The sequence below is a fragment of the Mastigoproctus giganteus genome, chromosome 2 (assembly GCF_048544385.1).
Source record: "Mastigoproctus giganteus isolate SK-2022 chromosome 2, ASM4854438v1, whole genome shotgun sequence".
NCBI lineage: Eukaryota > Metazoa > Arthropoda > Arachnida > Uropygi > Thelyphonidae > Mastigoproctus > Mastigoproctus giganteus.
In genome coordinates this window covers 36912181-36940063 of record NC_143576.1, presented here as the reverse complement: position 1 = coordinate 36940063, position 27883 = coordinate 36912181, and the positions used below count along the sequence as shown (strand labels likewise).

The following is a 27883-nucleotide window of genomic DNA, read 5'->3' as shown; positions in this document are numbered from 1 at the left end:
CATTTCTTTTTTGTTTCCATCAAATTCAGCAAGAATAGTTGCGAGTTCTGCATAAGCACTTAGGGAAATTCTGACTTACGTAAAATTCGATACTTATTACTATTATTATTACTACTTGCCACGTGGTGCAAGGAAGCCTGAGGCTTATGCTGCACCAGCCAAAAAAAATTCCCAAGTTACCCTGAGAGAGAGAGAGAGAGAGAGAGAGAGAGAGAGTTGTTGTTATTTGGTTTTTAGGAGCATTAGCAACTAAGGCCATATTGCTCCGGGGATATGCGGTGGTCATTCCCTGACCTTTCCGCATCCTCTGTATTTGGTGGTCACGGGCTCGAACCCCGGTCTAATCAAGAAGCGTGTGCTATGCACTGCTGCCCTGCCCAGCCCACCTGGCTATGGCATCGCTGAGAGAGAGAGTCTGAAGTAGAAGGGGATTACCAAGAAAGAGAAGAATGATGATATCCAGCTCAGGATCCTGGGTGTGCAAAGCCCATACTCACCAGATGTGAGCTGGGACTTACATAGAGTTTTGTGGAATGCAACCCTTACGTAACTCAGAGAGTGGCTGTATATACTTTCTGAGTGAGGATGTGTGTGTGTTGTATAAATATTGCTGACTTTTGTCAGGAAAATTTATTATTTATTATTAAAATTTTTTATAACTTATGTTAAACAGTAAAAAATATTCTGGCTTCTCTTTTCTTACCACTCCTCTGAACTAACCCATTCTACTTCAAACCATTTAAAATGCTAGTTAATAGTCCTAAAAATAATTCTGGCAAGCTATCTTGCTTCTTGCCATTTAACAAGAACTGGAAACTTTCTTTATTTCCATTCATTTAAAATACCCTGTACTGTATACAAATGTCACAATGTATGAAAGGACTAAAAGAATTTGCTGCAAAATGTAATTTCCTATGTTTCATATTTTTCATTCATTTTACCTTTTCATATTTTTCAATTGAAGTTGGAGTATTTCTTTCTCCAATATTAACTTTGCAATTTCTGATTTTAGCTTTTTACTCTCTAGCAACATCTTTTTCTTATCGCACAAAATTTTTATTTTCTGATAATCAAAAATATCTTTCTCTCTTATTAAATTCTCTCTCTCTAAGTCAAGTTTTTGTTTCTCTACCTGTAGCTTTTCTTTTTCAATAGATATTTTTTCTTGTTCTAAAGAAAGTTTTTCTTTTTCAAGTTTCAGAATTTCTAGCTGAAGTGTAATAATAGTATCTGACCTCCTTTTTTTCTTAGGAGCCTGCTGACTATACTGGTCAGCAATTTCTACCAAAGGTGATAATGGCTCAGAAGCTATCCTGGGAGAAGATTCTGATGAAGTTGACATTTCAGATAAAGATGTCAGTGGGCCAAGACAAGATGTCATATCTGCTGATGTTGATGCTATAGGTTCTGGTATGTCTGCTTCTGACAACATATGGTTTATATATGTAGAAGAAGAAACCAATATAGGACAAGTTTTTCCTTTGGATTCTGTATACACTGGAGAACTAGCTGATGAAACTGGAGAGCACACAGAATCATTTATTGAGGATACTGTTGTGATAGTTAACTCACAAACATTGGGTGATGGTTCTGATTTTATCTGTACAAGTGGAGAAGATGGAGACAAAGTTGTCACTAATGATTCTTGATTAAGAGGTGAACAACATACAAGTGGAGATTTCATGTTTGATGTATCACATGAAGAAATGGAAGTTACACTGGCTGTTGGCAATGAATGTCCAGGATTCGGCACATTTGCACGATCCAAGGAAAATCTAAAATAAAAATAGTACAGTAACCATTTGATCTACAACAATTTAAACAATTAAAGAGAAACTCATTACAAGATGCAAAGAAGTCTACAGAATAAAGTCAAATAGAAATTCTCATTTGGGCTTTATTCTATAGGCATTGTTCTGTGCTTCAGTACTGAATAAATTTAATTTAAAAATATACAAAGTTAGTGCATACTTTAAAACATTCTAACTGTTTAACAGTGTTTTTTAATTAGTTTCCAAAATTCAATCAGCAATAATACACAGCCTGAACACAAACACAGAACTTCAAATCAGTATGGGAACAGTTTAGTTATGAATGATTTAGATCCTTATTCTACAGCACAGACAGGAAAAAGATACCAAGGTTTATAAAAGGTACTGATCTCTCAAATAGTAAGGTTACTACCACAAGTTGCCCTAAGCAGCAATACTATAAAGTAACACTTCTCTACAAAGAGAATTAAAATGTTACTTATGGGTAATTAGTGCCCACTCCCTCAGATGGCCATGCTTGACAAAAACGAGCTAAGAAATGCACAAAGCCTCAGTAAATAAGAGCAATTTTTTGAGAAGTGTTACTTATTAGTAGTGCAGCAAGCCTTAGCATCTTTCTTTTTTTATGTGCTAAAAAATAAGGGTTCAAATCCTACTATACTATCTTTTATTATTTACAGACAGGCCCTCAGCATATGAAAAGTATGTGCATACAGTTTATAACTTCTTTATTAACTAGTGAAAATACCTAACACCAGTTGGCAGGGACCACCTAATACAATAAATAAAAAATATATAACAAAATGACAATCAATTATATACAGTAATCCCTCAATTAGTGTGCTTAATGCATCTTGCAAGAGTGCCGCACTAATCAAAAGCGCATTAATCGAACTTAATAACCTATGAAAAATAATGTAATTGGTTCTGTGACTTTTTTTTATTTATTCTCAAAAATATACAGTACTGAATTTTTTAAAATTTTTTTCAACAAATTATAATTACAAAGCACAATAAAAATTAAACAAAATTAAAAGTTAAAGTAAGGAAAATATTCTACTTTTTTTACAAAAAAAATTATTAAGTGTAGTTTGATGTGTATTCTCCTTCTTCCTTTTATCGTACATCTGGTCGATAAGGAATTAAAGCTTCTTCCACTTTTCGACAAATTTGACTACTGTGTTCTACATCAGGGTCAGCATCTTAGCATTGCTGCTTGAAAACTTCAATAGTGCAAAAAATCTCATCAAACTCCTTTCGAGTGACCACTTTCTTGTGGGTAGGAGTTGCATCACCTTAACAATCATTGGCAGTTTCGTATGCTCGTTGGGTATCTAAATTTAGAAGATCACTATTGTTCAGTCCTTTGGAATGGGATTCGATTAATACTTGAACATTTTGGTTGTCTAACTCATTAAAACCAAGGTCCTTTCCGATGTGAGTTATTTCTTCAACAATGCCTTCCATTTCTTTTGAAAAGCCTTTAAATTCATTTGCACAGCGAAGAAGAAGCTTCCACATGGGTTTCATATTGCTTGATGTAAGTTCAATGCAAAAACATTCACCAGTCTTCTTCCATGACTGGTGAATGTTCTCAATGACATCTTTGATGCTATACTTTTTCCAGAATTCTATCGATGAAATTGCATTCTCTCCAGATGTTTGAATTGCCTGTTTAGGTGTCTAGTTTCCAAACTTTCTAAGGTGTCTAGTTTCCAAACTCTGCAACCCACATATTCGAAGTCTTTCTTCATAAGGACGCACTTTTGCCAATCTCACCAGATGAGTTACCCATCTTTGCACCCTTTAAAGAAGCTCGATGACTTTCTTTAGGTGCAGTCTCCATACTTGAACACAGTATTCCAAGTGTGGTCTAACAAAAGCCTTATATAATGGGATTATCACGTCCCTATCTCCACTTGCAAAAGTTCGATAGATCATCGATAGGACACCATGGGCCTTCCTTGCAAGCTGTTTACAATGCTCAGAGAATTTCATGTCTGACCGTATCGTAACACCCAAGTCCCTTTCCTCCAGTACTGGGTTTACTGAACTCCACCAAGTGAATAAGTTATTTTGGGATTACTGTTTCCCAGCTGTAATACTTTACACTTTGTTGGATTAAAGCATAGCTGTCATTTTTCTGACCATTCCTGAAATCTAACTAGGTCTCTCTGAAGAAGCTCAGCTTGACAGTGATCATTAACTACTCTACCAATTTTAACATCATCTGCAAATTTAGACATCACGCCCTCTATCCCTTCATCGATGTCGTTTATGAAAATTAAAAACAACAGTGGTCCTAATACTGATCATTGGGGAACCCCACTTCTTACATCAACCCAATCTGAGGAATAGCCATTTATTACAACTCTCCACCTTCTACCCTGAAGCCATCCTGCTATCCATCTAAGGATTTTCCCAGTGATTCCAACCTGTTCCAGCGTATAAGGCAACTGCTCATGTGGGACTGAGTCAAAAGCTTTGCTGAAATCTAAATAAACAATGTCGAAATTATTCCCTAAATCTAGCTCGTGAGTGACCCTTTCAAAATAGCGAACCAGATTTGTTAAACATGATTTTCCCTTTACAAAACCATGCTGCGTATCCTTGAGAATTTCAATTCGATCCAGATGATCCTGAATTCCACCCTTGATCATTGCCTCCATGATTTTCCCTACCACTGAAGTCAGACTGACAGGTCGATAATTTCCCACTTCACTCTTAGAGCCACCCTTATGTATGGGAGATACATTGGCACTTTTCCAATCCAAAGGAATCTCCCTAGAGTCTAGTGATGCAAGCATCACTAGACTCTGGTTCAATGGTTCAATGCACTCACTTGCCGCCTCCCTTAAGATTATAGGGTATATTCCATCAACTCCAGGTGCCTTACTGGCCTGTAGGCTCGAAAGTTTTTTCATTAAATAATCTTGCGAAATTTCAATATCATTAATTACATATTTTTCAACTTCGCTCCCACAATTTTCCATTGCCATAAAAGGTTTTTCATTTGTAAATATCGATGCAAAATAACTGTGCAGTTCATCTGCAACGGAAACTGGTGTATTTAATACTGTCCCCTTTCCCTTACGTAAAGGTCCGATCTGGTTTGTCCTGCTCTTCTTGGCATTTATATATGTGAAGAATTCCTTATACCCCCTCTTTGCTCTGTTTGCTAGTGATTTCTCATAAACTGCCTTTGCCTGTTGAACCTTTTCTGTGGCTCTATTACAGATCATCTTGTAGCTGTTATAGGCTTCAGTACTTTTTATTGCACTGTAACATTTCCATGCCACCTTTTTCTGCTCAAGTAATGTGGCAACTTCACTATTCATCCAACTTGGAACCCTCCTCGTGGAGTATATTTTTAATGGTAAATACATATTCAAGGCATCTGTGATTAATGTTTTAAAAGCATACCATAGTTCAAATGTATTCATTTTCTGTGCGATATCTACCCAGTTAATAGAGGCCATGTAGTACCTTAAGGCATCATAATTTCCTTTTCTGAAATTAAAACCCATTCCTTTGCCTTTTACTGCTGCTACCTCTCTCATCATCATCCACTGGAGAACTCCGTGATCACTTCCTGCTACTGGTTCCTCTACTGTCCGCCCTGTTATGTCATCTGATTCATGAGTGATGGATTTTCTTTTCTCTAGTACTTTCCCTGACATGCTGATACAAATAACAGTCTTCTAGTTGATTTAAAAATTTTGTTCCCCATGTCAAGTTTCCTTCCCATTTACTCAAATCAATTAGAGGCAAATTGAAATCACCCATAATAAGACATTGATGCTTACTTGCCCATTCCATTTGCATGTAGAGGCTTTCGTCATAATCTTCACAATCACCTGGTCTGTAGATTACTCCTACTCGCATTATACCTTTGTTTCCAACTATCTGACACCATACAGATTCTATATTAGCATGTGAAACATCTGAATACGGGAACGCTATCGTCGCACTCAGGCTGCTTCTGATAAGAAGCATTACCCCACTTCTTTGCCAAGGATAGAGAACCACCTGGGCAGTCAATTCAGACACTCATCCCTAGCCAAAAGGAGCCTAGGTACGAGCCTAGGTTTTCGTTGCTCTGTAGCTTTCCCATTTCATATTTTTTTGTTCTATTAGACTGGCCAGTTCTGTATTCGTGAATCTCTGTATCTTCCTTGCTATATTTTCTGAATGGTATATATGTTCTTGGCTTCTGTGATTACTGCTTTAAAGGTATTCCATAATTCTAATGTAGTCACCCTCCCTCTGCAATCTGCCCAACTGACAGATACCATGTAGTCTCAAACTGTGATAGTCCTCTTTGTTTAAATTAAAACCCGTGCTTACTACCATACCATCTTTCCTTGTCTTCCAACTAACAACTGCATGATCACTACCTGACAATGGTTTCTGTACTGTGATCCCTATGATGTCTTCTGATTTGCAAGTAAGTAATCAGGTCTAGAATATTCTTATCCATAGTGTTTTCTGTGATATGCTGGTATAAATGATAATCATGTAGTTTATTTAAAAATTTTGTTTCCCATAGTGAGTTTTCTTCTCACTTATTCCAATCAATTAGAGACAAATTTAAATCACCATAATAAAATTAAATTTAAATACAGCACTCCTACTTGCTCACTCATTCCACCTGCATGTAGATACTCTTATCATACACTTCAGTCTTCTGGTCTATAGATTATTCCCACTCTCATTACACTTTGCTTTCAACTAAATCCCACCACAGATTCTATGCTGGTATACATAACTTCTGAATCTGTGAAAGCTATTTTCTTGCCCTTTCTCTCTTTGCTATCCCTCTTAAATACATTGTACATTCCATAATGAAATAACATTAGATATTTTAGGGTGATACTACATTTCATTTAGCCATATTATTATTTAGCCACAGTTAAGACTAACTATTCTTCTGTAGGTTACTACCTTGAACTGTTTCAAGTAATTTAAGCTTATTTCACTAGCATGAGCTGTTCATCTGTAACACCACTGCTTTCTTGCCTATGTCAGCTGATGGAGAAACAAACAAGAAATCTTTGAGATGTGTGCAAGCATTACTTTTGCCCATATCATCAGATAAATGTGTGCCTATATTACTCCTGTTCAGCCTACCAGTTCCCTGAACAGTTGAGGTATCTTCAATGATGCCTGCAAAGATTCTTGTTCAAATGAATTTTCAGATTCCTGTTCACGTCCCTTTCTTAAGGGTACACCTGTGACGTGCTTTAACTGTTCAATCGGTTAGGACAAAAATCCAAGCCCTCGGAAATCAAGGGTTTTAATGACCCCTGATCTCTGCAGCAACAGATTGCGTTGTGTTTTGTAATGGAAAGATCACTTAGTGTCTCTCCACCCCCAAGAATCCATTTTCTTCATTTATTTACCCTGGAGTGTTTCAAGATGCTGAGAGAGAGAAAGCAACATACAAATAACACATAACAACATTTATTATAAATGAAAAGGGTCATGTATATAATATACTTTCACTCAGTATTAATACAATGAATACAGCACGCATCGCTTCCAAGTACAACCTAACAACAGGACCTAGTTAAAGTTATAAGTTCCAATGATCTAGTGATTTCACAAAGTTCTGCATTCTACCTTTTCTAGACATGTCCATTCTAAATAACTCTAGAATGGATAAACTATGATATATCGAAAGCAACTTCATATCTTATTTATTATTAGGTAGGCTCGGAGTATTGAGCGGTTATGCTTTAGGTGACCTATGGCATCTTATCAACTATTCTTACTATACTTAAGGGACTAATATCTAATTATGTTTAACTATTTTATTCTCTTTTGCGTTTGGTTTACTAGGAGGAAAGATCTTTTTGTTATTTGGTTTTTAGGAGCATTAGCAACTAAGGCCATATTACTCCGGGATATGCGGTGGTCATTCCCTGACCTTTCTGCATCCTCCATATTTGGTGGTGACGGGCTTAGGGGGGGGAAGAAAAAGTATCGTTAGTACCCTCAACAATCACAGTTGTTCCATACCTTATTGAATAAATACTAATTTATGCATATAAGAGAGAATAAGAAAGGAAGCATTTAGTTCAATGTAAATTTGGCTGTTTCACACATTTTCATTCACACGTAAGAACAGTCTGCTCACCAGGTTAAGTTGGTTTGTTCTGGAGCCTGTTACAAGGCTTCCTTCTATAGTGGAGTGGACTGTGGCCTTCTCTGGCCATACAATTCTATCTCTTCAGTCAGAACAGATGGTGCGGATAGCTACTGAAGAGGCTTGGGCGAGACGCTGATGGTGACTTAGGCAGTGACGGCGACCAGCATCGATGACCGCAGGGATCCACTACACAAAGGCAAACCTTAGTTGTTGTAGGTCTTTCAGCAACCATAGGAATAATGGTGACCAAATCTAGCAGAGCCTCCAGCAGTGACAACCCTTTAGTCTCATTTTGGGTCCTTTTTATATTCTGTGCTCTCCTTTGTCTTCTAGAGCAAAACTCTCTCATTGGCCACTGGAAGTCACGAGTTTCCTGTCCAAGACAGTCCAGGAATGGCTCATGCCCCAAATGGGTCCCCTCGTCTCGTCTCTGGGTGTTTTATTTGGCATCCTGGTGTCGGAGACATTAATAAAAATGCCCACTTACTCTCCCATGGCTGCCTTCCCTTTCAGCCAACTTCCCACACCATCCTGTATTCCCATCTCTTTCCCGGTCGTAAAATCACTTATGTATCGTGAGAAGCCAAGCTCCTGCATTCCTTTCCCTTTGCACATTAATTAATTCATTTCTAGTTCTGGTAGGGACTAGGGAGACTTAGCCTTACTTCTTATTAGATATGGAGAGAAAGAGAAATTTGTATAATCTAGTTAGAGCGAGAGATTTTTCACGTTCCCTGAGATCCAAACTTTGCCTAGCTACAATGGGAATATTCTCTCTATTCTTTCAACTGGCAATAGGTTCCCAATAGTTTCACGACTCAAGCTTGATGTTGTTCTGTTACAATATTGATAACTGAGTATTAGTTTGGATTGGTTGGAATTACAGGGAAGGTAAAAACTCTTGGGCTAACATTCCTTCTACTTAAAAGGGTGGCTATGTTGATAAAAATTTCCACCCAAAGATAAAAATTTCCATGCTTTGCAGAATTTCTCAAGTCTAGAGTTAAACCACAAGGTTCAGTATATAATCCCTCCTATCTTGTCTTGGCAGAACTGCAAAAACATACACATTTTGATATAACTCACAGCATTTTTTTGGCATAAAAAAAAAAAAAAAAAAAAAGTAAAGTGCAGCCATTATCAACCCACTGCAGGATGGAAGCCTCCTCAACAATTCATGCTGAGGGAAATGGACCATAATCTGCCACACTGGTCCAGTGCCGGTTGGCAGATCGACCATATTCAGCAGTCAGGGGCTTGAACCCCGGTCTACTCAAAGAGCGTGTGCTACTGCACTCCCGCTCCTGCCCACTAGTCCTATATCTACCCAACAAATCATCAGCTTGTGTTCATTTAATAACATTTGATATTAAATGAATATGGGAATAATAATGCTCTCTTCACCTTCCTTAAAATCTGGCAATTTGCTGACAACATCATCATTTGTTGCTCCCAGTAAATACATCCTACTTCCAGTCCAATGATTCTCATTATAAAGGAGTTGAATTTTTTTGAAATTCACAAGCACGAGAGGTATTAAAACCTATAGTACTGTGCACGGGCTGAAGGTTTAGAAAATGAAGAGGGTTGAGAAGATGGCTTGTTGATATTAGACTTGAATTTCTGTAGATTATAATTTTCAGGAAATACATATGATAGGAGGTAGTTCCAGAAAATGGAAGTTGAAGGAATAAATGAGGAAGAAGAAAAGTTGGTTCTGCGAGTTTAAGGTTGGACAGTAAAGGATGCTCATTGGCTGTGGCACATGTTCACACTGATTTGGAAGAGAGAGAGAGAGAGTGGGAATTATTGAAGCCAACTCAGAAGACCAGTGCCCATGGAAGTATCTATAGAAAAGGCATGCAGCAGAAACAGAACATCTATGAGACAGAGAGTAGAGAGACTTTGTTAGAAAGATAGGTCATTAATTAACCTAACTGCCCTCTTCTGAATGGAATCTAGAAGCCTGAGAGAGAGGTTTTGGATATGGCAACAATATTCCATGGTAGGGTGGATTTGTGATTTGTACAGAGTGAACAGCTGCTTGGACGAAAAGTAATGCCAAGGGCCAAAGAGAAAACCCAGTTTTTTAGATGCAGAGGAAGCAATATTTGTGATGTTCTTATGCCATGAGAGATTAAAAGTCGAGGTAATCCCTAATAGAGATATGTGATCTTGTCTAGAAATCTCAGTGTCACTGAAGATAAGCATAGGAGCAGAAGAATCCATAAGACAGGACTGAGCTTTAGAAGGATTAAAACCATCTTTGCCCCACTAGAGAATTATCTGGAGATCAGCATTTAAGGAACTGGTAGTGTGTATTCAAAAAGTTGAAGTTATTTGTGCAGGGCAAGGTTTCTCAAACTGGAAGGTGGATTGCAATGTACTATCATAAACAAAACTATGGGAACACCAGCATTAGTGGAGATTATTGGAAGAGAGAGCCATCTATTATCACCTGCAGTGAGTGGTCAGAGAGAAAACTGGAAACCCATTACAAAAAACAGTTGGCAAACAATAAGATGGAAGCTTATTTAGAAGACCTTTATGCCAAGCACAACTAAAAGCCATTGAAATATCAAGTGCAACTGTCTGAGTTTCACTAAACTTTTACTTTATAAATAGGAAATAAGTGTAATGAGATGGGAGGAATTTGTTACCTTCTTTAGGAACTGGATGGATATGAGTAAATTTCCAAGTAGAAGGGAAAACATTAGTGGAATAAGGGAATGTAAAAAAGTGACATGGAACAGGAGTAAGTTCAGGAACACAAGTTTTGAGAAAAAGTGGAGAAATACTATCAGGACCTGGAGCTTTCTTTGAATCAAGATTTTTCAAAATCCTTCTGACATCCTTTTGACAGAAGACCACAGGAGGCACTGAATGGAGTGTAGGAGGAATGGTGGGAGGTGGTTTAACAAACTCATTAATACATGAGTTGGAAGAAAAAATAGGATGCTAGAAGGTCAGCTTTATCTTTGGATTAAGTGGCAATAGAACCATCTGGTTTTGACAGAGATGGGCAAAAGTTGTGGCCAATAGCTTTGGCAAGAGACCAGAATGCCCGACTACCATTGGACAAGAAGCAAGTTTTCTACTCTTAGCCTATTCGAAATCTAGTTTGGACTGATTAATAACTGCTTTACAATTGTTGCTAGCTTTGGTGTGGGCAGAAAATGAAACTAAAGATTTGGAAAAAAGACAATTATGATATGCAACATTCTTCTCTTGAACAGCCTTAGCACTTTTATTGGAAAACCACTGAAGGTGGTTTTACTGGAAAAATTATTGGAGGTGATTTACCAAGATCAACAATACCTGAATTAGCAGAAAAGTAGGATGGTAGCAGGTCAGCTTTATCTTTGACTAAGGTGGAAATGTAACTGTCTGGCTTGACAGATGTGGGAAAACACAATGGGATTTCATTGTCATGTTCACTGTTCACTGTCAGTGAAAATGAACATGGAGATCTGGATGGAAGCCAAATCCAGTATGGAATATTCTTATTTTGAACAGCCTTAGAACACTTATAGGAAAACCAAAGTTTAGATAAATGACAAGATCTTAAGGTGGAGTGTGGAATAAAGGATTTCATCCCCACAAGAATAATTTCACTGACATAATATGAGCAAACATTGACAAAAAATTTAAAATAGTAACCCAACCAAGGCAAAGAAGAAGATTATCCCATTTTGCATTCTTGTAATGCCAAACGAGATGAGGTTGGGAACAGCTACGAGAGAACAGCTCTATTGGAGAAGAGACCAAGACTAAGTTGTGATCTAAGATGTCTAGGAAACCACTCACCTCGACTGTGTACTTGGAAAGGTTGTTTGTGAGAAAGAGATCAATTGTGTTGTGTTGGCTGTGTGATTAGGATTGTCTCGTATTCTAGTAGGTAAATGAACAATCTGTGTGTAGTCATTAGTAACTGCAAAAGCCTCAGCATCTTGAGCAGCGGGGTCTTTGTGACCAGAAAACTAAAGCCAGCTGGAGTTGTGAACATTGAAATCACCAAAGAAAATTACCTCACTGTTATGAAAGTTGGAATGGAGAACTTAAAGTTTCAAAGAAAGGAAGTCAAAGATTTAAGTGATTAGTGAGTTGGAAGAACAACAGAGGCAACAGATGAATTTGACAGAATGGGGTTGAGAGATTTGAAGCCAGAGAAGATCGAAAAGAGGAGATTCCAAATTACTGTCTCTGACAGGAAATATCAGAGTGGGCATATGGATAAGTACCACCTTTGAAGAGAAAGAAATCGTACAGGAATTTGCAGATAAAAGAACCACTAGGTGGCAGTGATCACAGTGTACTGACGTGGGATTTACCTAAAGATTTAATTACCATCAGGGGTAAAGGAAAGGGTTTTTGCTTCCGTAAAGGCGAGTACAGTAGTCTCCGACAGTTTTTAAATTCTGTACAGTGGGATCAACTGATGATGTTACCAACAGTAAATTCTAAGTGGGAAGCATTCAAGGAATTAATCGTGGAACCTACTAAAAGTTTCATACCTATTAAGAAATATTGTTCAAGGTTTAGGCCTAAATGGTTGTCAAATGAACTAATGAGACTCGTAACAGAGAAGAAAAATGCATGGGATGCATATAAATTATCAAGCGACTCAGACGCCTGTGGCAGATATAAGTTAATCTGTAATCAGGTCACAAAGGAGGTTCGGCAGGCGAAGGCACATTACGAGAAATCCTTGGCAAAAGATGCTATGAAAAACAGCAAGGATTTCTTTACTTATATAAACTCTAAAAGGAAGGGGATGAATCAGATTGGTCCACTTGACATCGATGGTTCGACTGTTGATGATCCTGCTCAGATAGCAAACAAACTGAATCAGTATTTTGCATCTACATTCACACGTGAGGAATTATTAAAGTTTGAAAATGACAGAAGGTTATCAAATTGTAGCAGGATACTTAATGATTTTGTAATAACTGAGAGCAAAGTGGAAGAGAAATTGTTGAAGTTAAACGTAAGAAAAGCACCTGGGGTGGATGGGATCTATCCAGTTATATTAAAGGAGGCGGCAAAGCAACTAAGCAAACCCTTAGCCGTAATTATGAGAGCGTCCTTGGACTCAGGGGAGGTTCCCACGGACAGGAGATGTGCAAATGTATCCCCAATTCACAAAGGGGGATCAAAGGGTGACACGAGTAATTACAGACCAGTTAGTTTAACTTCTGTTCCTGGTAAAATAATGGAGTCACTGGTTAAAGATGCATTGCAGGATCATCTAGACAAGACTGCAGCAATAATTCAGACACAGCATGGGTTTGTTAAGGGAAAGTGTTGTCTGACAAATTTGATAGGATATTATGATGTGGTTACAAAGGAACTGGATGCAAAAAATAATTTTGATATCATATATTTGGATTTCAGGAAAGCTTTTGACACTGTTGCACATGGAAGACTATTGTACAAATTGGAGCAGAATGGTATTAAGGTTAAGTTGCTACAACGGATAAAAGGATGGATAAGTGCGAGAAGACAGAGGGTGGTAATCAATGGGTGCTGCTCTTCTTGGACTAATGTTATTAGTGGAGTCCCACAGGGTTCGGTGTTAGGTCCACTGTTGTTTTGTATATTTATCAATGATATTGATGAAGGTATATCAGGCTTAATGTCGAAGTTTGCAGATGATACAAAGGTTGGCAGGGTTGTTAATGACAGTAATGGCAGTGTGCTACTGCAACAGGATCTGGATAATTTGGGCAAATGGGCTAAGAAGTGGCAACTGAAGTTTAACCTTGACAAATGCAAAGTACTGCATATGGATAGAAGTAACCCCAGAGAAATGTACCAACTGTATGGTACTACACTTAAGGTGGTAGAAAATGAAAAAGACCTGGGAGTAATTGTGCAGGCAGATATGAAGTTTTCTGAGCAATGCAGACAGGCTGCCAGTGCAGGTCATGGGGTTTTGTCAATGATATATAGGAATTTTGCTAGCAGGGAAAAGGAGGTAATTATCCCTCTGTATAAGGCAATGGTCAGGCCATGCCTTGAGTACTGCATACAGGTCTGGAGGCCTCATTTTAGGAAGGATGTAGATTTACTTGAGCGTGTACAGAGAAGGGCAACAAGATTGGTGAGGGGAATGAAGGGATCCTCTTACCAAGAGAGGCTTAATTTCTGCAAATTGCAGTGGCTGGAGACTAGGCACCTGTGCGGTGATCTGATTGAGGTATATAAGGCCTTGAATGGGTTGAGCACGCTGAATTCTGATGGGATCCTTCCACTTGTTCAGATTACGAACCTAAGGGGGCATAAATTCAAATTAAGAAAGGACAGATGTAGAATAGATGTGTGGAAATTTGCCTTTAGCCAGCGGGTGGTTAATTGCTGGAACAAACTTCCATCTGTCGTTGTTGAAGTTGATAGGTTGAATAAATTTAAGGAGGAACTGGACAGGCATTTGGAGGGAATGGTGTGATTTTTTTTTTTTTTTTTTTTGGCTGATGCTGCATAAGCTCATACACTTGCTTTCTTGCATCAAATGCCACTCCTGCTACTACTACTACATAAAATCTCATGAAAATCGATTCACTGCAAGTCAAGTTGTTACATGGATGGACAGATGGATACATTATGCATACAAGCTTGTATGCATAATGCTAAAGCATTAAAGTTTGTATAATGCTAAAGTGCCTAAAAATATAAGAAGTCCATCATATTTCCATTATAAAATTTTTCACTGCTGTTCAGCATAATGAAAAGAAAAAGAAATAATAGAAGAAACTGATGTGTGCTATACTCCTAATTCCAAAATATTATTTTCATCATTGGATATGCCATTTTAAGCAAGAAACCCAATGAAAATTCATGGAGTCATCACCCAAACTAAAGAAACAAAAAGTTCAAAGCATTTTCCTGAGCATACAAATTGACAGCCACTAGCCTCTGGAAGGTACCAGTATCAGTTTTCAAATAAGAAAAATGGTGAAGGTTTCAAATAAGAAAAACGGCCAACACAAGATTTTGGTAAACTTATACTGGGCAAACTCATTTCCCGCTACCGAAGTTTCTCCCTGCATTCACAGTAAACAGATGGTGGTTATCAGTAGTGGCAGTAGAAGTCAATAACGATGTATTGACTTCTAGGTCACAATGTCTATGTGTCTGCAATTCTGCCCAGACACGATAGGAGGGATTATATGTTAAAAGCCTTGTGGATTAACTCAAGACTTGAAGGACTCTGCAAAGCTTTAGGGGAGAAATTCTATCAGCATGGCCCACACTTGTAGGTAGAAGGAATTTGTTTTGTAGAGACAGGATACACTTAAACAAAGGTGGTGCAAAAGTTTTTGCCAGTATTATTGAGAATACTTTAAAGGTTTGGGGAAACTGCTAGTTAGGGGGGATGTGGGTAATACTAACACGTGTTTATCTGATAATATTGGTCAAATTAACTCTTGCACATACCTGAAGAGTTCTTATCTGTTACCCCAACTGGACATATTATCTAGATGTTCTAGGGGCAGAAACGTTTCAAGTAAGCAGGTAGCTAATGCCAGGGAAGAGAGCCTAAAAAACTTCAAGGGTTGTGTTAGGGTTGTTAAATATACAAGAACAGTAAGCCTTAATTATTTATATAGTAATGTTAGAAGTGTCGTCAATAAAATGAGCGAATTCAAACTGCTGGTTAAAACAAGTAACGCGGACATAATAGGGCTTACCGAGACGTGATGCCACCCGGAAATTGGGGATGATGAGTTTCAGTACGGCTTGTATAATGTATTTAGGAAGGATAGGGTAGATAGGAGGGGGTGGTGGGGTAATGCTTCTTATCAGAAGCAGCCTGAGTGTGACGATAGCTTTCCCGGATTCAGATGTTTCACATGCTAGTATAGAATCTGGATGGTGTGAGATAGTTGGAAACAAAGGTATAATGCGAGTAGGAGTAATCTACAGACCAAGTGATTGTGAAGATTATGATTGTTTGTTTGTTTGTTTTAGAGTTTTATGACGCATTAGCATCTAAGGCTAGTGAAGATTATGACGAAAGCCTCTACATGCAAATGGAATGGGCAAGTAAGTGTCAACGTCTTATTATGGGTGATTTCAATTTGCCTCTAATTGATTGGAATAAATGGGAAGGAAACTTGACATGGGGAACAAAATTTTTAAATCAACTAGATGACTGTTATTTGTATCAACATGTCAGGGAAAGTACTAGAGAAAAGAATATCCTAGACCTCATCATCACCCATGAATCAGATGATATAACAGGGCTGACAGTAGAGGAACCAGTAGCAGGAAGTGATCACGGAGTTCTACGGTGGATGATGATGAGAGAGGTAGCAATAGTAAAAAGCAAAGGAATGGGTTTTAATTTCAGAAAAGGAAATTACGATGCCTTAAGGTACTACATGGCCTCTATTAACTGGGTAGATATCGCACAGAGAATGAATACATTTGAACTGTGGTATGCTTTTAAAACATTAATCACAGATGCCTTGAATGCCTATTTACCATTAAAAAAAATACTCCACGAGGAGGGTTCCAAGTTGGATGAATAGTGAAGTTGTCACATTACTTGAGCAGAAAAAGGTGGCATGGAAAGGTTACAGAGCAATAAAAAGTACTGAAGCCTATAAGAGCTACAAGATGATCTGTAATAGAGCCACAGAAAGGGTTCAACAGGCAAAGGCAGTTTATGAGAAATCACTAGCAAACAGAGCAAAGAGGGGGTATAAGGAATTCTTCACATATATAAATGCCAAGAAGAGCAGGACAAACCAGATCGGACCTTTACGTACGGGAAAGGGGATAGTATTAAATACACCAGCTGCCATTGCAGATGAACTCAATAGTTATTTTGCATCGATATTTACAAATGAAAAACCTTTTGTGGCAATGGGAAATTGTAGGAGCGAAGTTGAAAAATATGTAATTAATGATATTGAAATTTCGCAAGATTATTTAATGAAAAAACTTTCGAGCCTACAGGCCAGTAAGGCTCCTGGAGTTGATGGAATATACCCTATAATCTTAAGGGCAGCAAATGAGTGCATTGAACCATTGAGGCTAATTATGCGAGCATCACTAGACTCTGGGGACATTTCCTTGGATTGGAAAAGTGCCAATGTATCTCCCATACATAAGGGTGGCTCTAAGAGTGAAGTGGGAAATTATCGACCTGTCAGTCTGACTTCAGTGGTAGGGAAAATCATGGAGGCAATGATCAAGGTTGGAGTTCAGGATCAATTTGGATCGAATTGAAATTCTCAAGGATACTCAGTATGGTTTTGTAAAGGGAAAATCATGTTTAACAAATCTGGTTCGCTATTTTGAAAGGGTCACTCACGAGCTAGATTTAGGGAATAATTTCGACATTGTTTATTTAGATTTCAGCAAAGCTTTTGACTCAGTCCCACATGAGCAGTTGCTTTATATGCTGGAACAGGTTGGAATCACTGGGAAAATCCTTAGATGGATAGCAGGATGGCTTCAGGGTAGGAGGCAGAGGGTTGTGATAAATGACTATTCCTCAGATTGGGTTGATGTAAGAAGTGGGGTTCCCCAACGATCAGTATTAGGACCACTGTTGTTTTTAATTTTCATAAACGACATCGATGAAGGGATAGAGGGCGTGATGTCTAAATTTGCAGATGATGTTAAAATTGGTAGAGTAGTTAATGATCACTGTCAAGCTGAGCTTCTTCAGAGAGACCTAGATAGACTTCAGGAATGGTCAGAAAAATGACAGCTATGCTTTAATCCAACAATGTGTAAGGTATTACACCTGGGAAACAGTAATCCCAAAATAACTTATTCACTTGGTGGAGTTCACTAAACCCAGTACTGGAGGAAAGGGACTTGGGTGTTACGATACGGTCAGACATGAAATTCTCTGAGCATTGTAAACAGCTTGCAAGGAAGGCCCATGGTGTCCTATCGATGATCTATTGAACTTTTGCAAGTAGAGATAGGGACGTGATAATCCCATTATATAAGGCTTTTGTTAGACCACACTTGGAATACTGTGGAGTAAGGAGACTGCACCTAAAGAAAGTCATCGAGCTTCTTGAAAGGGTGCAAAGACGGGTAACTCATCTGGTGAGATTGGCAAAAGTGCGTCCTTATGAAGAAAGACTTCGAATATGTGGGTTGCAGAGTTTGGAAACTAGACACCTTAGAGGAGATTTGATTGAGGTGTTTAAGGCTCTGAGAGGCATTAATAAAATGAATGAGGACGAAATTTTCAAGATTATAAATGATGCTAGAACTAGGGGACATAAATTCAAGTTACAGGGGGAAATGTTTAGATTGGACTGCAGGAAGTTTTATTTTAGCCAGCGAGTTATAAATTACTGGAATAAGTTGCCTACATGGGTAGTAGAGGCTGACAGTTTGAGGAAATTCAAAGGTCATCTGGATAGTACCTTTGGGTCAGGGAAGCGCATAGGATGATAGTTTAATTTCCTTTTCTTTTATTAATTATTATTATTTTATTTATTTATTATTATTATCTTTTTTTTTATCATTGTTTTATTCGGTTTTTTATTATTATTATTTTTTGGCTGGTGCAGCATAAGCCATAGGCTTTCTTGCACCATGCGGCCATTACTAATACTAATACTATTGATTAGTTTTTTCTCATTATTAAAAGCAGATTATTGAAGTTGGTGAGTGTAATGCCTTCTCGGCTGAAATTTACTTATGGGTACACCCTCCAGACTGCCTCAGTCTTAGGGTGTTTATCTCCCTTTCCCACTGTTTAAAATAGGGATACAATTTCTACAGACAGTGCATGTTATCGGTTGTGGCAAAAGAAGTTGTTTTCCTATCGGGTTAAAACAGTGGGAAGGGAATAAACACCCTAAGACTGAGACAGTCTGGAGGGTGTACCCATAAGTAAATTTCAGTCCACTCATGAACTCCAATAATCTGCTTTTAATAATGAGAAAAAACTAATCAATACATTGTTATCAATTTCTACAACCAGCCACTACCGATAATATGCACCATCTGTTAATTGAGAATGAAGGGAGAAACTGCGGTAGCGGGAAACAAGTTTGCCCAGTATAAGTTTACCGAAGTTTCCCGTGATTCTCAATGTTGGCTTTCTTTACCTTAGCCAGAAAAACTCTAAAATATGCTGGGCTGTGTAGTGCAATCCACCATATAGCCTGGTTCTCACACCTTCAGACTTCCCTTGTATCCAGTGGCATAAAACTATAGAAAAAGATGGAGAGTATAGTGAGTATAAAGAATTTTTATTATATTGAGTTTATTATATTGAGTCAGTATTAAGTTTTTCAGGACTGCTAGCTGGGGAAGAGGGGGGCATTTAATTTTATTGTGTATTACTATTACAGACTAATAATTTTGCCATTCTACTGAGACAACAGTAACTCAAAAAGTAATAGTGAGGGGGTACAGGAAATACTTGGAGTTCTTATAACAAGAATATGGTGCGAGTTAGAACTGGTTATAAAACCACTAAAATTAATGGGAAATTGAACAGATGTTCAAAAAGTACTAAAACTAACCTAATATCTAACTGAAAGTTCCTGAGTATGAAAGTATGGCCATTAGCAACTATATGGGACAAGGGGTTCTTGTAATGAACTGTTTACTGACAAATGGGTTAGTGCAATTTGCGTCATCTTTATATGTGTAGGTATAAAATGATCACCTACCCAGGTAGATGAATTGACATCGTTTTAATTATATCTCATATTGTGACTACCTTCACAATGAGTTGCCATGGTATTGCAATACCTCGAATAAGTAATGCTTCACCAATGTAGAAGACTATTGTAAATTATTCTGTTTGGATACCACCACCCAAACGGCACCGTTTCAAGGCTTTTTAGCCTATTTCTCTCTTCAGCGGGTGTGCAGGTACGCTGGTGTTGCAATAATGACAACCCAGTTATGAAGTATAACTCCACAATATGAGAGAATTGCCTCATGGTGTGTACTGATTTAGACTAAAGGATATTTTTGCCTAGACTGTGAAGGAGTTTACCGAAATATGGGTTAGTGCAATTTAATTCATTTTTATACGTGTAGGTATAAAATGATCATCTACCCAGGTAGATGAATTAGCATCATTTTAATTATATTTCATATTGTAAATACCTTCACGAGTTGAGTCTGGGTGGTGGGATCCACCAAGAATGTGTTAAATTGCTTCACTTATCTGTATTTCTACCTTCAAAAATTCTTATTGGCCATTGACAGAATCATTTTTTATGGCTATTTTAATTTCAGTGACCAAATTATTTTTGAAGCTTTTTTTCAACAGACCAAAACCAATAAAATCAACATGTGTGCTTTCCATGGTAATTATCAACATTAGTTGTCCTAACCAGCAGTTCAAACCAGCCATTTTAGTGACAACATTCCTAACATTACTGTAGACACAGTTGAGACTAAGTAATCTTCTATAGTTTACTACCATGACACACCCTTGAAGTTATTTAGGTTTGTATCCCAAGCTTTATCTTCTCCCTCATTTGTAGCATTTTTACCTGTTAATCTGCCATTGCTACCCAAAGCTTTGCAATGACTTCAATGTAAGACCAAAATTGAAGATAGAGATCACAAACAAAAAGGAGAATATTTGAATATGATCCAGCAATAAAATTAGGTCTGATGCAAAGAATTATTCAAAATAGATTTTTTTTAATTGCTGACTGTGTCACTAAAAATTATTTGATCACATGAATATTACTTTGATATCTTTGGTTTTCTATATAATGTTGATGATTTGAAAATATGATCTTACATGATGCATATCTCATGAAACATTGAAAATATCATCAGACAATGATTTTTCTGATAGTGATGGAAATAATCTGCTTAAGGAATTGAAACTATTTTGGAACATTATTCCCTCTGTGAAATATCATAACAAAATAGAGGACATGTAACCAACTCTATATCTAGTACTATATCAAGAATAAAGTAAATATAGTACTTCAGTACTGTATTTACTTTAATACTTAACTCTCTTTAAATATTAAAGTTAATAAATACTACATTAAGTATTTCATTAACTTTAATACTTTATATTGCTTAAAAAAACATTAAAACATTTGCATTCAACAATTAGTCAGATAGTGTTAACGGCATTCTTATCATTATATAGCATCTATAGAAAATGCTAAAAATAAATAGATTTCTCATATGTCATAGAAAATTTTCCACAAAAAAGTTTGATACATTACTTGTTAATGTTCATTAGAACTTGTAGTCATCATCATCAGCCATTTTCAATCCACTACAGGATGAAGGCCTCTCTGCAACTTTCCAGTTCTTTCTGTTTTCTTTTAGCTCCTCTTGGGTACCATTCTGTTATTTTCTTAGTCCATCTGTCATCATGTCTTTGAGTTGTGTCCTGCCCAAAATCATTTTAGTTCTTTAGTTTTGATAAGAATGTCAACTTGAGTTTGCTGCCTAATCCACGTGTTTCTCTTCTTATCTAACAGTCTGATTCCTAATATAATTTGTTCCATTCTTTAGTGTGTAGTTCTCAGCTCTCTTCCATTCTTTTGGTGAGTGCCCAAGTTTCACTTCCATAAGTCATGGTGGGGAGTATACACTGGTTCATTAATTTTCGTTTCAGACAAATTGGGATATTGCTTCTCAGTATGTGACTATATTTCCCGAATGCTATCCATCCAAAATTTATTCTTCTCTTCACTTCCAGCCATTTATCATTATTACAGCCAATGACTTGTCCCAGATAAGTATATGAATCCACCTTTTTAATTACTGCTCCTTCAATGATTATATCCCTTTCTGTGGCATACTTGTTCATCATTACTTTTGTTTAGCCATATTCATCTTTAGTCTGAAATCCTTATTAACTCTGCATAACTGATTAAGATTTTCCCCTAATTCTTTGGGATCATGGCTTATGATCACAATGTCATTTGCAAATCGTAAGTGGTTTAGATACTCTCCATTCACATTGATTCCTTTCTGCAACCAGTCTAAACTTCTGAAAATTTCCTCAAGGGCAGCAGTAAACAACTTCTCCTTGTGTCAATTGTGTTTCCTTGTCGAACTCCTTTTTCAATTTTAAATTTGCTACTGTCTTTGTCTAGTCTAATAAGGGAGGTAGGGTTCTCATATATTTTCTTCAAAATCATAATATATGGGGTATCTATGCCTTGTCTTTCCAGTGCCTGAAATGCAACCTTATGCTGTATGGAGTCAAATGCCATTTCATAATCCACAAATGCCAGGCATTATGGCATTTTATATTCAATTGCTTTCTCCAAGCTGTGATATTACGTGAAGGTGATCCATGGTTGAGAATCCTGTCCTTAAGTCAGCTTGCTCTTTCATTTGATTCTCATCAAGTATTCTTTCTAATCTGTTAGTAATGACCCTTGTGAACAACTTTTAGATGTGGGACAACAATCTAACTGGTCTATAATTTCCAATTTCTAATTTATCTCCTTTCTTATGCAGCAAAACTATGATTGCATTAGGCATGACTCCTTAGGAGTGGACTCCTAAGGAGTCATGCCTTTTCTAATACATTTTGTAAAGAGTCTTGCCGATTTCTGTGCCATGTCTCTTCCACCCAATTTTAAAAACTCTACAGTAACTTCATCTTCCCCCTGGACTTTCTGATTCTTCACTTTCTTCAACGAATGTTCTACCTCGTCAGGAAGGATATCGGGTATGTCGTATGTGTTACTAATTTGTGATTCATCTTCCCCACTGCTGGCATCATTCCCTCGCTTCTTGTATAATTCTCTATAGTAGTCTTCTGCTATTTGAATTATTCCTTCTCTTCTATTTATACGTACATCATCGCTATTCTTCAGTTTCGGTATCATTCTTTTTTTTTTTTTTTTTTTTTTGGGTAGTTGTTGGCGCATCGGCATTCTGTGGCCAGAATGCACCTCCCAAGGTTTTTGCAGTACTTTGATCCAAGCCTGAGGCATGATTCGAGCCCACGACCTTTGGGCTGCCAGGCAGGCACTTTACCCACACGGCTAGCCCGGTCGGCTGTGTCATTTGTCTTTCTGTATTGCTGCTCATGGCTACTGATTTAAGTCCTTTGTTTTTCCTTAATGCTTGTTCTACTTTTCTTCTTATGTCCTCTCTGAGTATCTTTCTAATGGCTTTGCATAACTCAGTATACTCAATTTTCTCCTTGTCAGTGTTTATCTTGCTCTTCATTTGTCGCCTTCGGTTCATCATGACAAGTGTTTCTTGACTAATTTTTTCTTCTTTGGATTTATTTTTCCCTATAGGTTTCTTGGGCTTTATCACTTTCAGAAAGTTATAGTATTCCTTGTCGATATCTTGGTCTTGAGCAGTCTTCAGAAGCTCAAACTTGTTCTTAAGTTCCAGTACATACTGCTTTTTCTCCTCTTCTGTTATTTCAAAGACCTTCGTATTATTTACTCGAGTCAGCTTTTTTTTCTTTCTTTTCTTACATCTATATCAAGTGTGCATATTACCATTCTGTGATCACTTCCAACATTTATCTTGTTCTGGACAGTAACATCATTCACAATATATATCTTCTGTTAGTGAGCATGAAGTCGATTTCATAGTCATATAGATAATTTTAGGAATGAAAACAAAATATTTGTTTTAATAGTAATACACTATGTTTTTTTAAAACAAATAGCTAAAATATTTTTTCTCAGTATCTGGCAAAATGTCAAGCTGGTCCTCTATGCAGCTATAATTTATATAATGTTTGTACTTCAATATTAATAAAGGATGGAACACTTTTTGGAGCTTTTTTTTTCATTTTTATGTTTACCCTGCCTGCCTTTCTTGAGTTTGTGTGGCCATGCAGCCACACGTTTAGAATTTTATAAACCATTCATACTGATTATGAAAGCACACTAATGATTTTGGGTATCTCTATACATGGTTTCTTAACTGTACATGCATAACACACATACAATGCAAAAAATTGATCATTATAAAGGTGCATTTACACACAGAATATGTCCTGGATTTTGTTGTTGTTATTTGGTTTTTAGGAGCATTAGCAACTAAGGCCATATTGCTCCCGGGATATGCGGTGGTCATTTCCTGACCTTTCCGCATACTCCATATTTGGTGATCACAGGCTCGAACCCGATCTAATCAAGAAGCGTGTGCTACACACTGCTGCTCCTACCCACCTGGCTACGGAGGTGCCCTTGGATTTTGTTCTTTACAAATGTTTACAGAGTGTTTATGCATGTACAGACAAGACCATTGACCATTCATGATTGGTTCTTGATCAACTAAGTAGGCAGAGATGCATCATTAACACAAAGCAACAAGCCTAAGGATAGCAAAATTTACTTTCAATAACGTTGCTGTTGTTGTTGTTTATTTGGTTTTTAAGAGCTTTAGCAACTAAGGCCATATTGCTCCGGGGATATGCAGTGGTCATTCCCTGACCTTTCCGCATCCTCTGTATTTGGTGGTCACGGGCTCGAACCCCAGTCTAATCAAGAAGCGTGTACTACGCACTGCTGCTCCTGCCCACCTGGCTACAGAGGCCAATAACGTTGCAGGACACAGTTCTGTTTTTGTTTACAAAGTGAACATAAAATGTGTATCTTTGGATTTTGAGAAGTGCACAATCTGCTTCTGCTGCCACAATTGCTTTCATTCACCCTGCATTCAGTTTTTATTTTCAGTTTTTCATGTTTGAGTAGTTTTATGGAGTACTATCACATTTTTTCTATTACATCTAGTGAGCACCACGTTTTTTCTCTATTTTTCTATATCATTATAATCTTTTTAAAAATCTCATGACCTCAAAATATCCTAACTTCACTATGGAACCAGATCAATCATGAATAATTAGAGAATATTAAATAATTTCAATAAAATAGCCAAAAATTTCTTACCGACTAGACAAAGAAATTTCCAATTCATTCTTTCCAAAAGAAAATTGTGAAATTTCTCCATTTTCTATAATAGAAACATCAGAATTTGCATTACTTGGATCCTCTGCAAGTAAATCAGCTACTTTCTGTGATATATATGACAGAGGTTTTGTTGGCTGACCTTCACCTAAAAAACAATTTTATAGCAAATAAGTAAATAAGCTAAATGCTTTCTAAAGTATTTATTAATCTCTTTCAATTTTTGTAGATAATCACAAAAACATCAATATGAACAAGGTGTCCATAACTAAAGTTCTTCCACTTGCCTTGCAAAAATAAGTTTCGGTAATTCATGTAATATATTAGACATACCATTTAAATTTATTTCTTACACAAGTGAATCATCCGAATTTGATAAACTGTTGAATTTAAACAATAACATGACATGATCACTTCACAACCACGGCTTTGAATAGACACCTTTAATGGTTTATCACTCAGAAAACCCACCAGCTTTTAAAGGCACTCACAAGAAATCGTTCCTATACACTTCAGGCCTAACTCAAAGGCCTAGGTGACAATAACCATGTTTGAAGAATGGTTTCTAATTGTGTTTGTCCCTGAAGATGAAAAATATTGCTTACAAATGTCAGTGCCTTTTAAGATATTAATGCTCTTTGACAACGCTCCCGGTCATCCTAAATATCTAGATGATCTGCATGACAACGTCCCGGTGGTACTTCCTTCCAAATACAACAGCTTTGATTCGACCAATGGATCAGGGAGTTATCCGCACATTCAAACAACATTTTCTGAGGCTGTAAATGCAACAAAGCAAGGGAAGATGAATCTGTGGCAATTTTGGAAGACGTTTAACATCTTTGATGGAACGTGCAACATTCAAGAGCCTGGAATGATATGACAGCAACTTGTATCAGTGGGGTTTGAAAAAAAAAACTTCTAAAACATTCCAAGCTTATCAACGAAGGCTTCAACAAAGATGAGCTGATATCTTCTGCTACCAAAGAAATTGTAAACTTAGCCAGGAGTTGCAGCTGGTCCTGGAAGACGAAGATGAAGTTTTCCATTAAACAGTACACTATCTAGTTTTCCATTAAACTTTACTCTAGCACACATCGTATCGTATAACAATGGCGGCAAGTTATGAACAGTTGATCTATGGACATGAGGCATTATTTATTTTCCAAATCGCACTATCTAAATTAAAAATAAACCATGGAGCTTGACTAGGTCTATAAGCTACTTATAGAAAATAACTTAATCTAACAATTAAGTCAATAAAGCAGCTAAGTATAATTAAAAACTTTTCGTTCGAGGGAGCTGCAAAACCTGTCCACACATGAATTTGATACCCTTACCGATACCAAGAAATAACCTACAAAATCTCTGTCTAAATTCAATTTAAACTAAAGTATTGTTACTAGGAATATAAAGCAACTCTAAAAAATAAATTAATATGCCAATTTAAGTCAATAAAAAAGCAAAAACTTCACTATTCGTTGGAGGCATAAAAACTTCGCCTGTTCACATGTACTCTCGCGATATAGGTTTAGAGTTATATTTTGTATTGGAATTTTATTGAACTTGAATAGAAATCATGACTCAGACCAGAGCAGCAAAGCAAAAGGCTCAAACTAGTGGAAGTGCTGTGGCTCAGGGGAGAACTGAGGGGGGGCGGGCAGTTGTCCTCTGAATCACAGTCTACTGAAATGCACTGCTTGTTTGATGTTTGTGGAGCAATCAGGAATGGGACATGATAATGCCAAGGGGAACGTAAGGAGTGCGAGGAAATCAGGCCCCAACAAGCTCTCAGCTGCCCACATCAATGCCAGTGCTTGCACTTGAACATCACGCAAATACAGCAGCAACCCCTAAGGCAGAATGTGCTGGTCCTAAAGGAACTAGTTGTTGTAGGTGACTCTATTGTCAGGGAAAATTTGGAACATATTGTGCAAAGAGGATAGATGGAACAAGACCAGGGTATGTCTTCCAGGGGCAAAGGTTGATGATGTTGTAGGGCAGATATCATCCTTTAAGGGCACAAAAGGTGATACTGTTGTACACATTGGCACTAATGATATTAAGAGGGAGACTGGCAGAATTACTTAACAAGTACAAGACAATGCTGAAAAAAAGCCGTGAGTTAGGGTTGAATTTGAAAGTATCTGCAATTCTGCCCAGACATGATAGGAGGGAGTATATGATGAGAGCCTTGTCGATCAATTCTGCCCTGGAGATTGTGCAAGGCTCAAGGGGTAGAATTTTTTTCAGCGTGGTCTGTGCTTGTTAACAGGAGAGATTGCTTGTACAGGGATGGGATATACTTAAATAGAAAGGGTGCAAGAATATTTGCTGAGGCTATCGAGGCAGAGTTAGGTGGGTCTGAAAACTGCTAGCATGGGGGGATACATGGACTAATAGATTAACAATAGCAGCTGGCAGAGGTAAAAGTGATTCTTGCACTACTTCTATTGAAATGCAATTGAGCAGCAGCCTGGAAAGCAAGGCAATGGGAATTTCCAGGTCTGCTGGCAGTCATAGTGGAACAAGTAAATACATGGGCTGTGGTAGGGTAACTAAGAGTAAAAACAGGTGCATGTATTCTTGTATGTACACCAATGCTAGGAGTATAATTTTAAATTTGATGGGCTTGAAGTGCTAGTCAAGACAAAGGCAGGTATTGTTGGGGTATCAGAGACATGGTGGCACATAGACATAAGCAGTGGAACTGGAATTTGGGGAGTACAATGTGTACCGAAAGGATAGACAGGACAGAAAGGGAGGAAAGGTTATGCTGTTAGTTAAGAAACACACAAAATCTAAGGATGCATTGTCCACCTGCATCCAACTGATGTAGGTGGACAATGCAATGTTGAGTCTGCTTGGTGTGACATAACCACTGGTAAAGGAAAAATGAGGTGCCCCGTAGCCAGGTGGGAAAGAGCAGCAGTGCTTAGCACACGCTTCTTGATTAGACCGGGGTTTGAGCCCGTCACCACCAAATACTGAGGATGCGGAAAGGTCAGGGAATGACCACCGCATATCCCTGAGCAATATGGCCTTAGTTGCTAATGCTCCTAAAAACAAACAAACAAACAAAGGAAAAA

At 37.6% G+C, this 27883-nt stretch overlaps 1 protein-coding gene across 1 annotated transcript in view; it reads right to left on the bottom strand.

Annotated features, from left to right (window-relative positions):
* Positions 1-937: 937 nt before the first annotated feature.
* LOC150089269 (uncharacterized) overlaps positions 938-27883 on the bottom strand; it is an 80529-nt gene continuing 53583 nt past the window's right edge. The window contains exons 2-3 of the mRNA XM_090389928.1: positions 24777-24942; positions 938-1775 (exon numbers count right to left, since the gene is read on the bottom strand). Coding sequence (XP_090246054.1) covers positions 938-1775; positions 24777-24942 — 1004 coding nt within the window. The remainder of the gene's footprint in view (positions 1776-24776; positions 24943-27883) is intronic.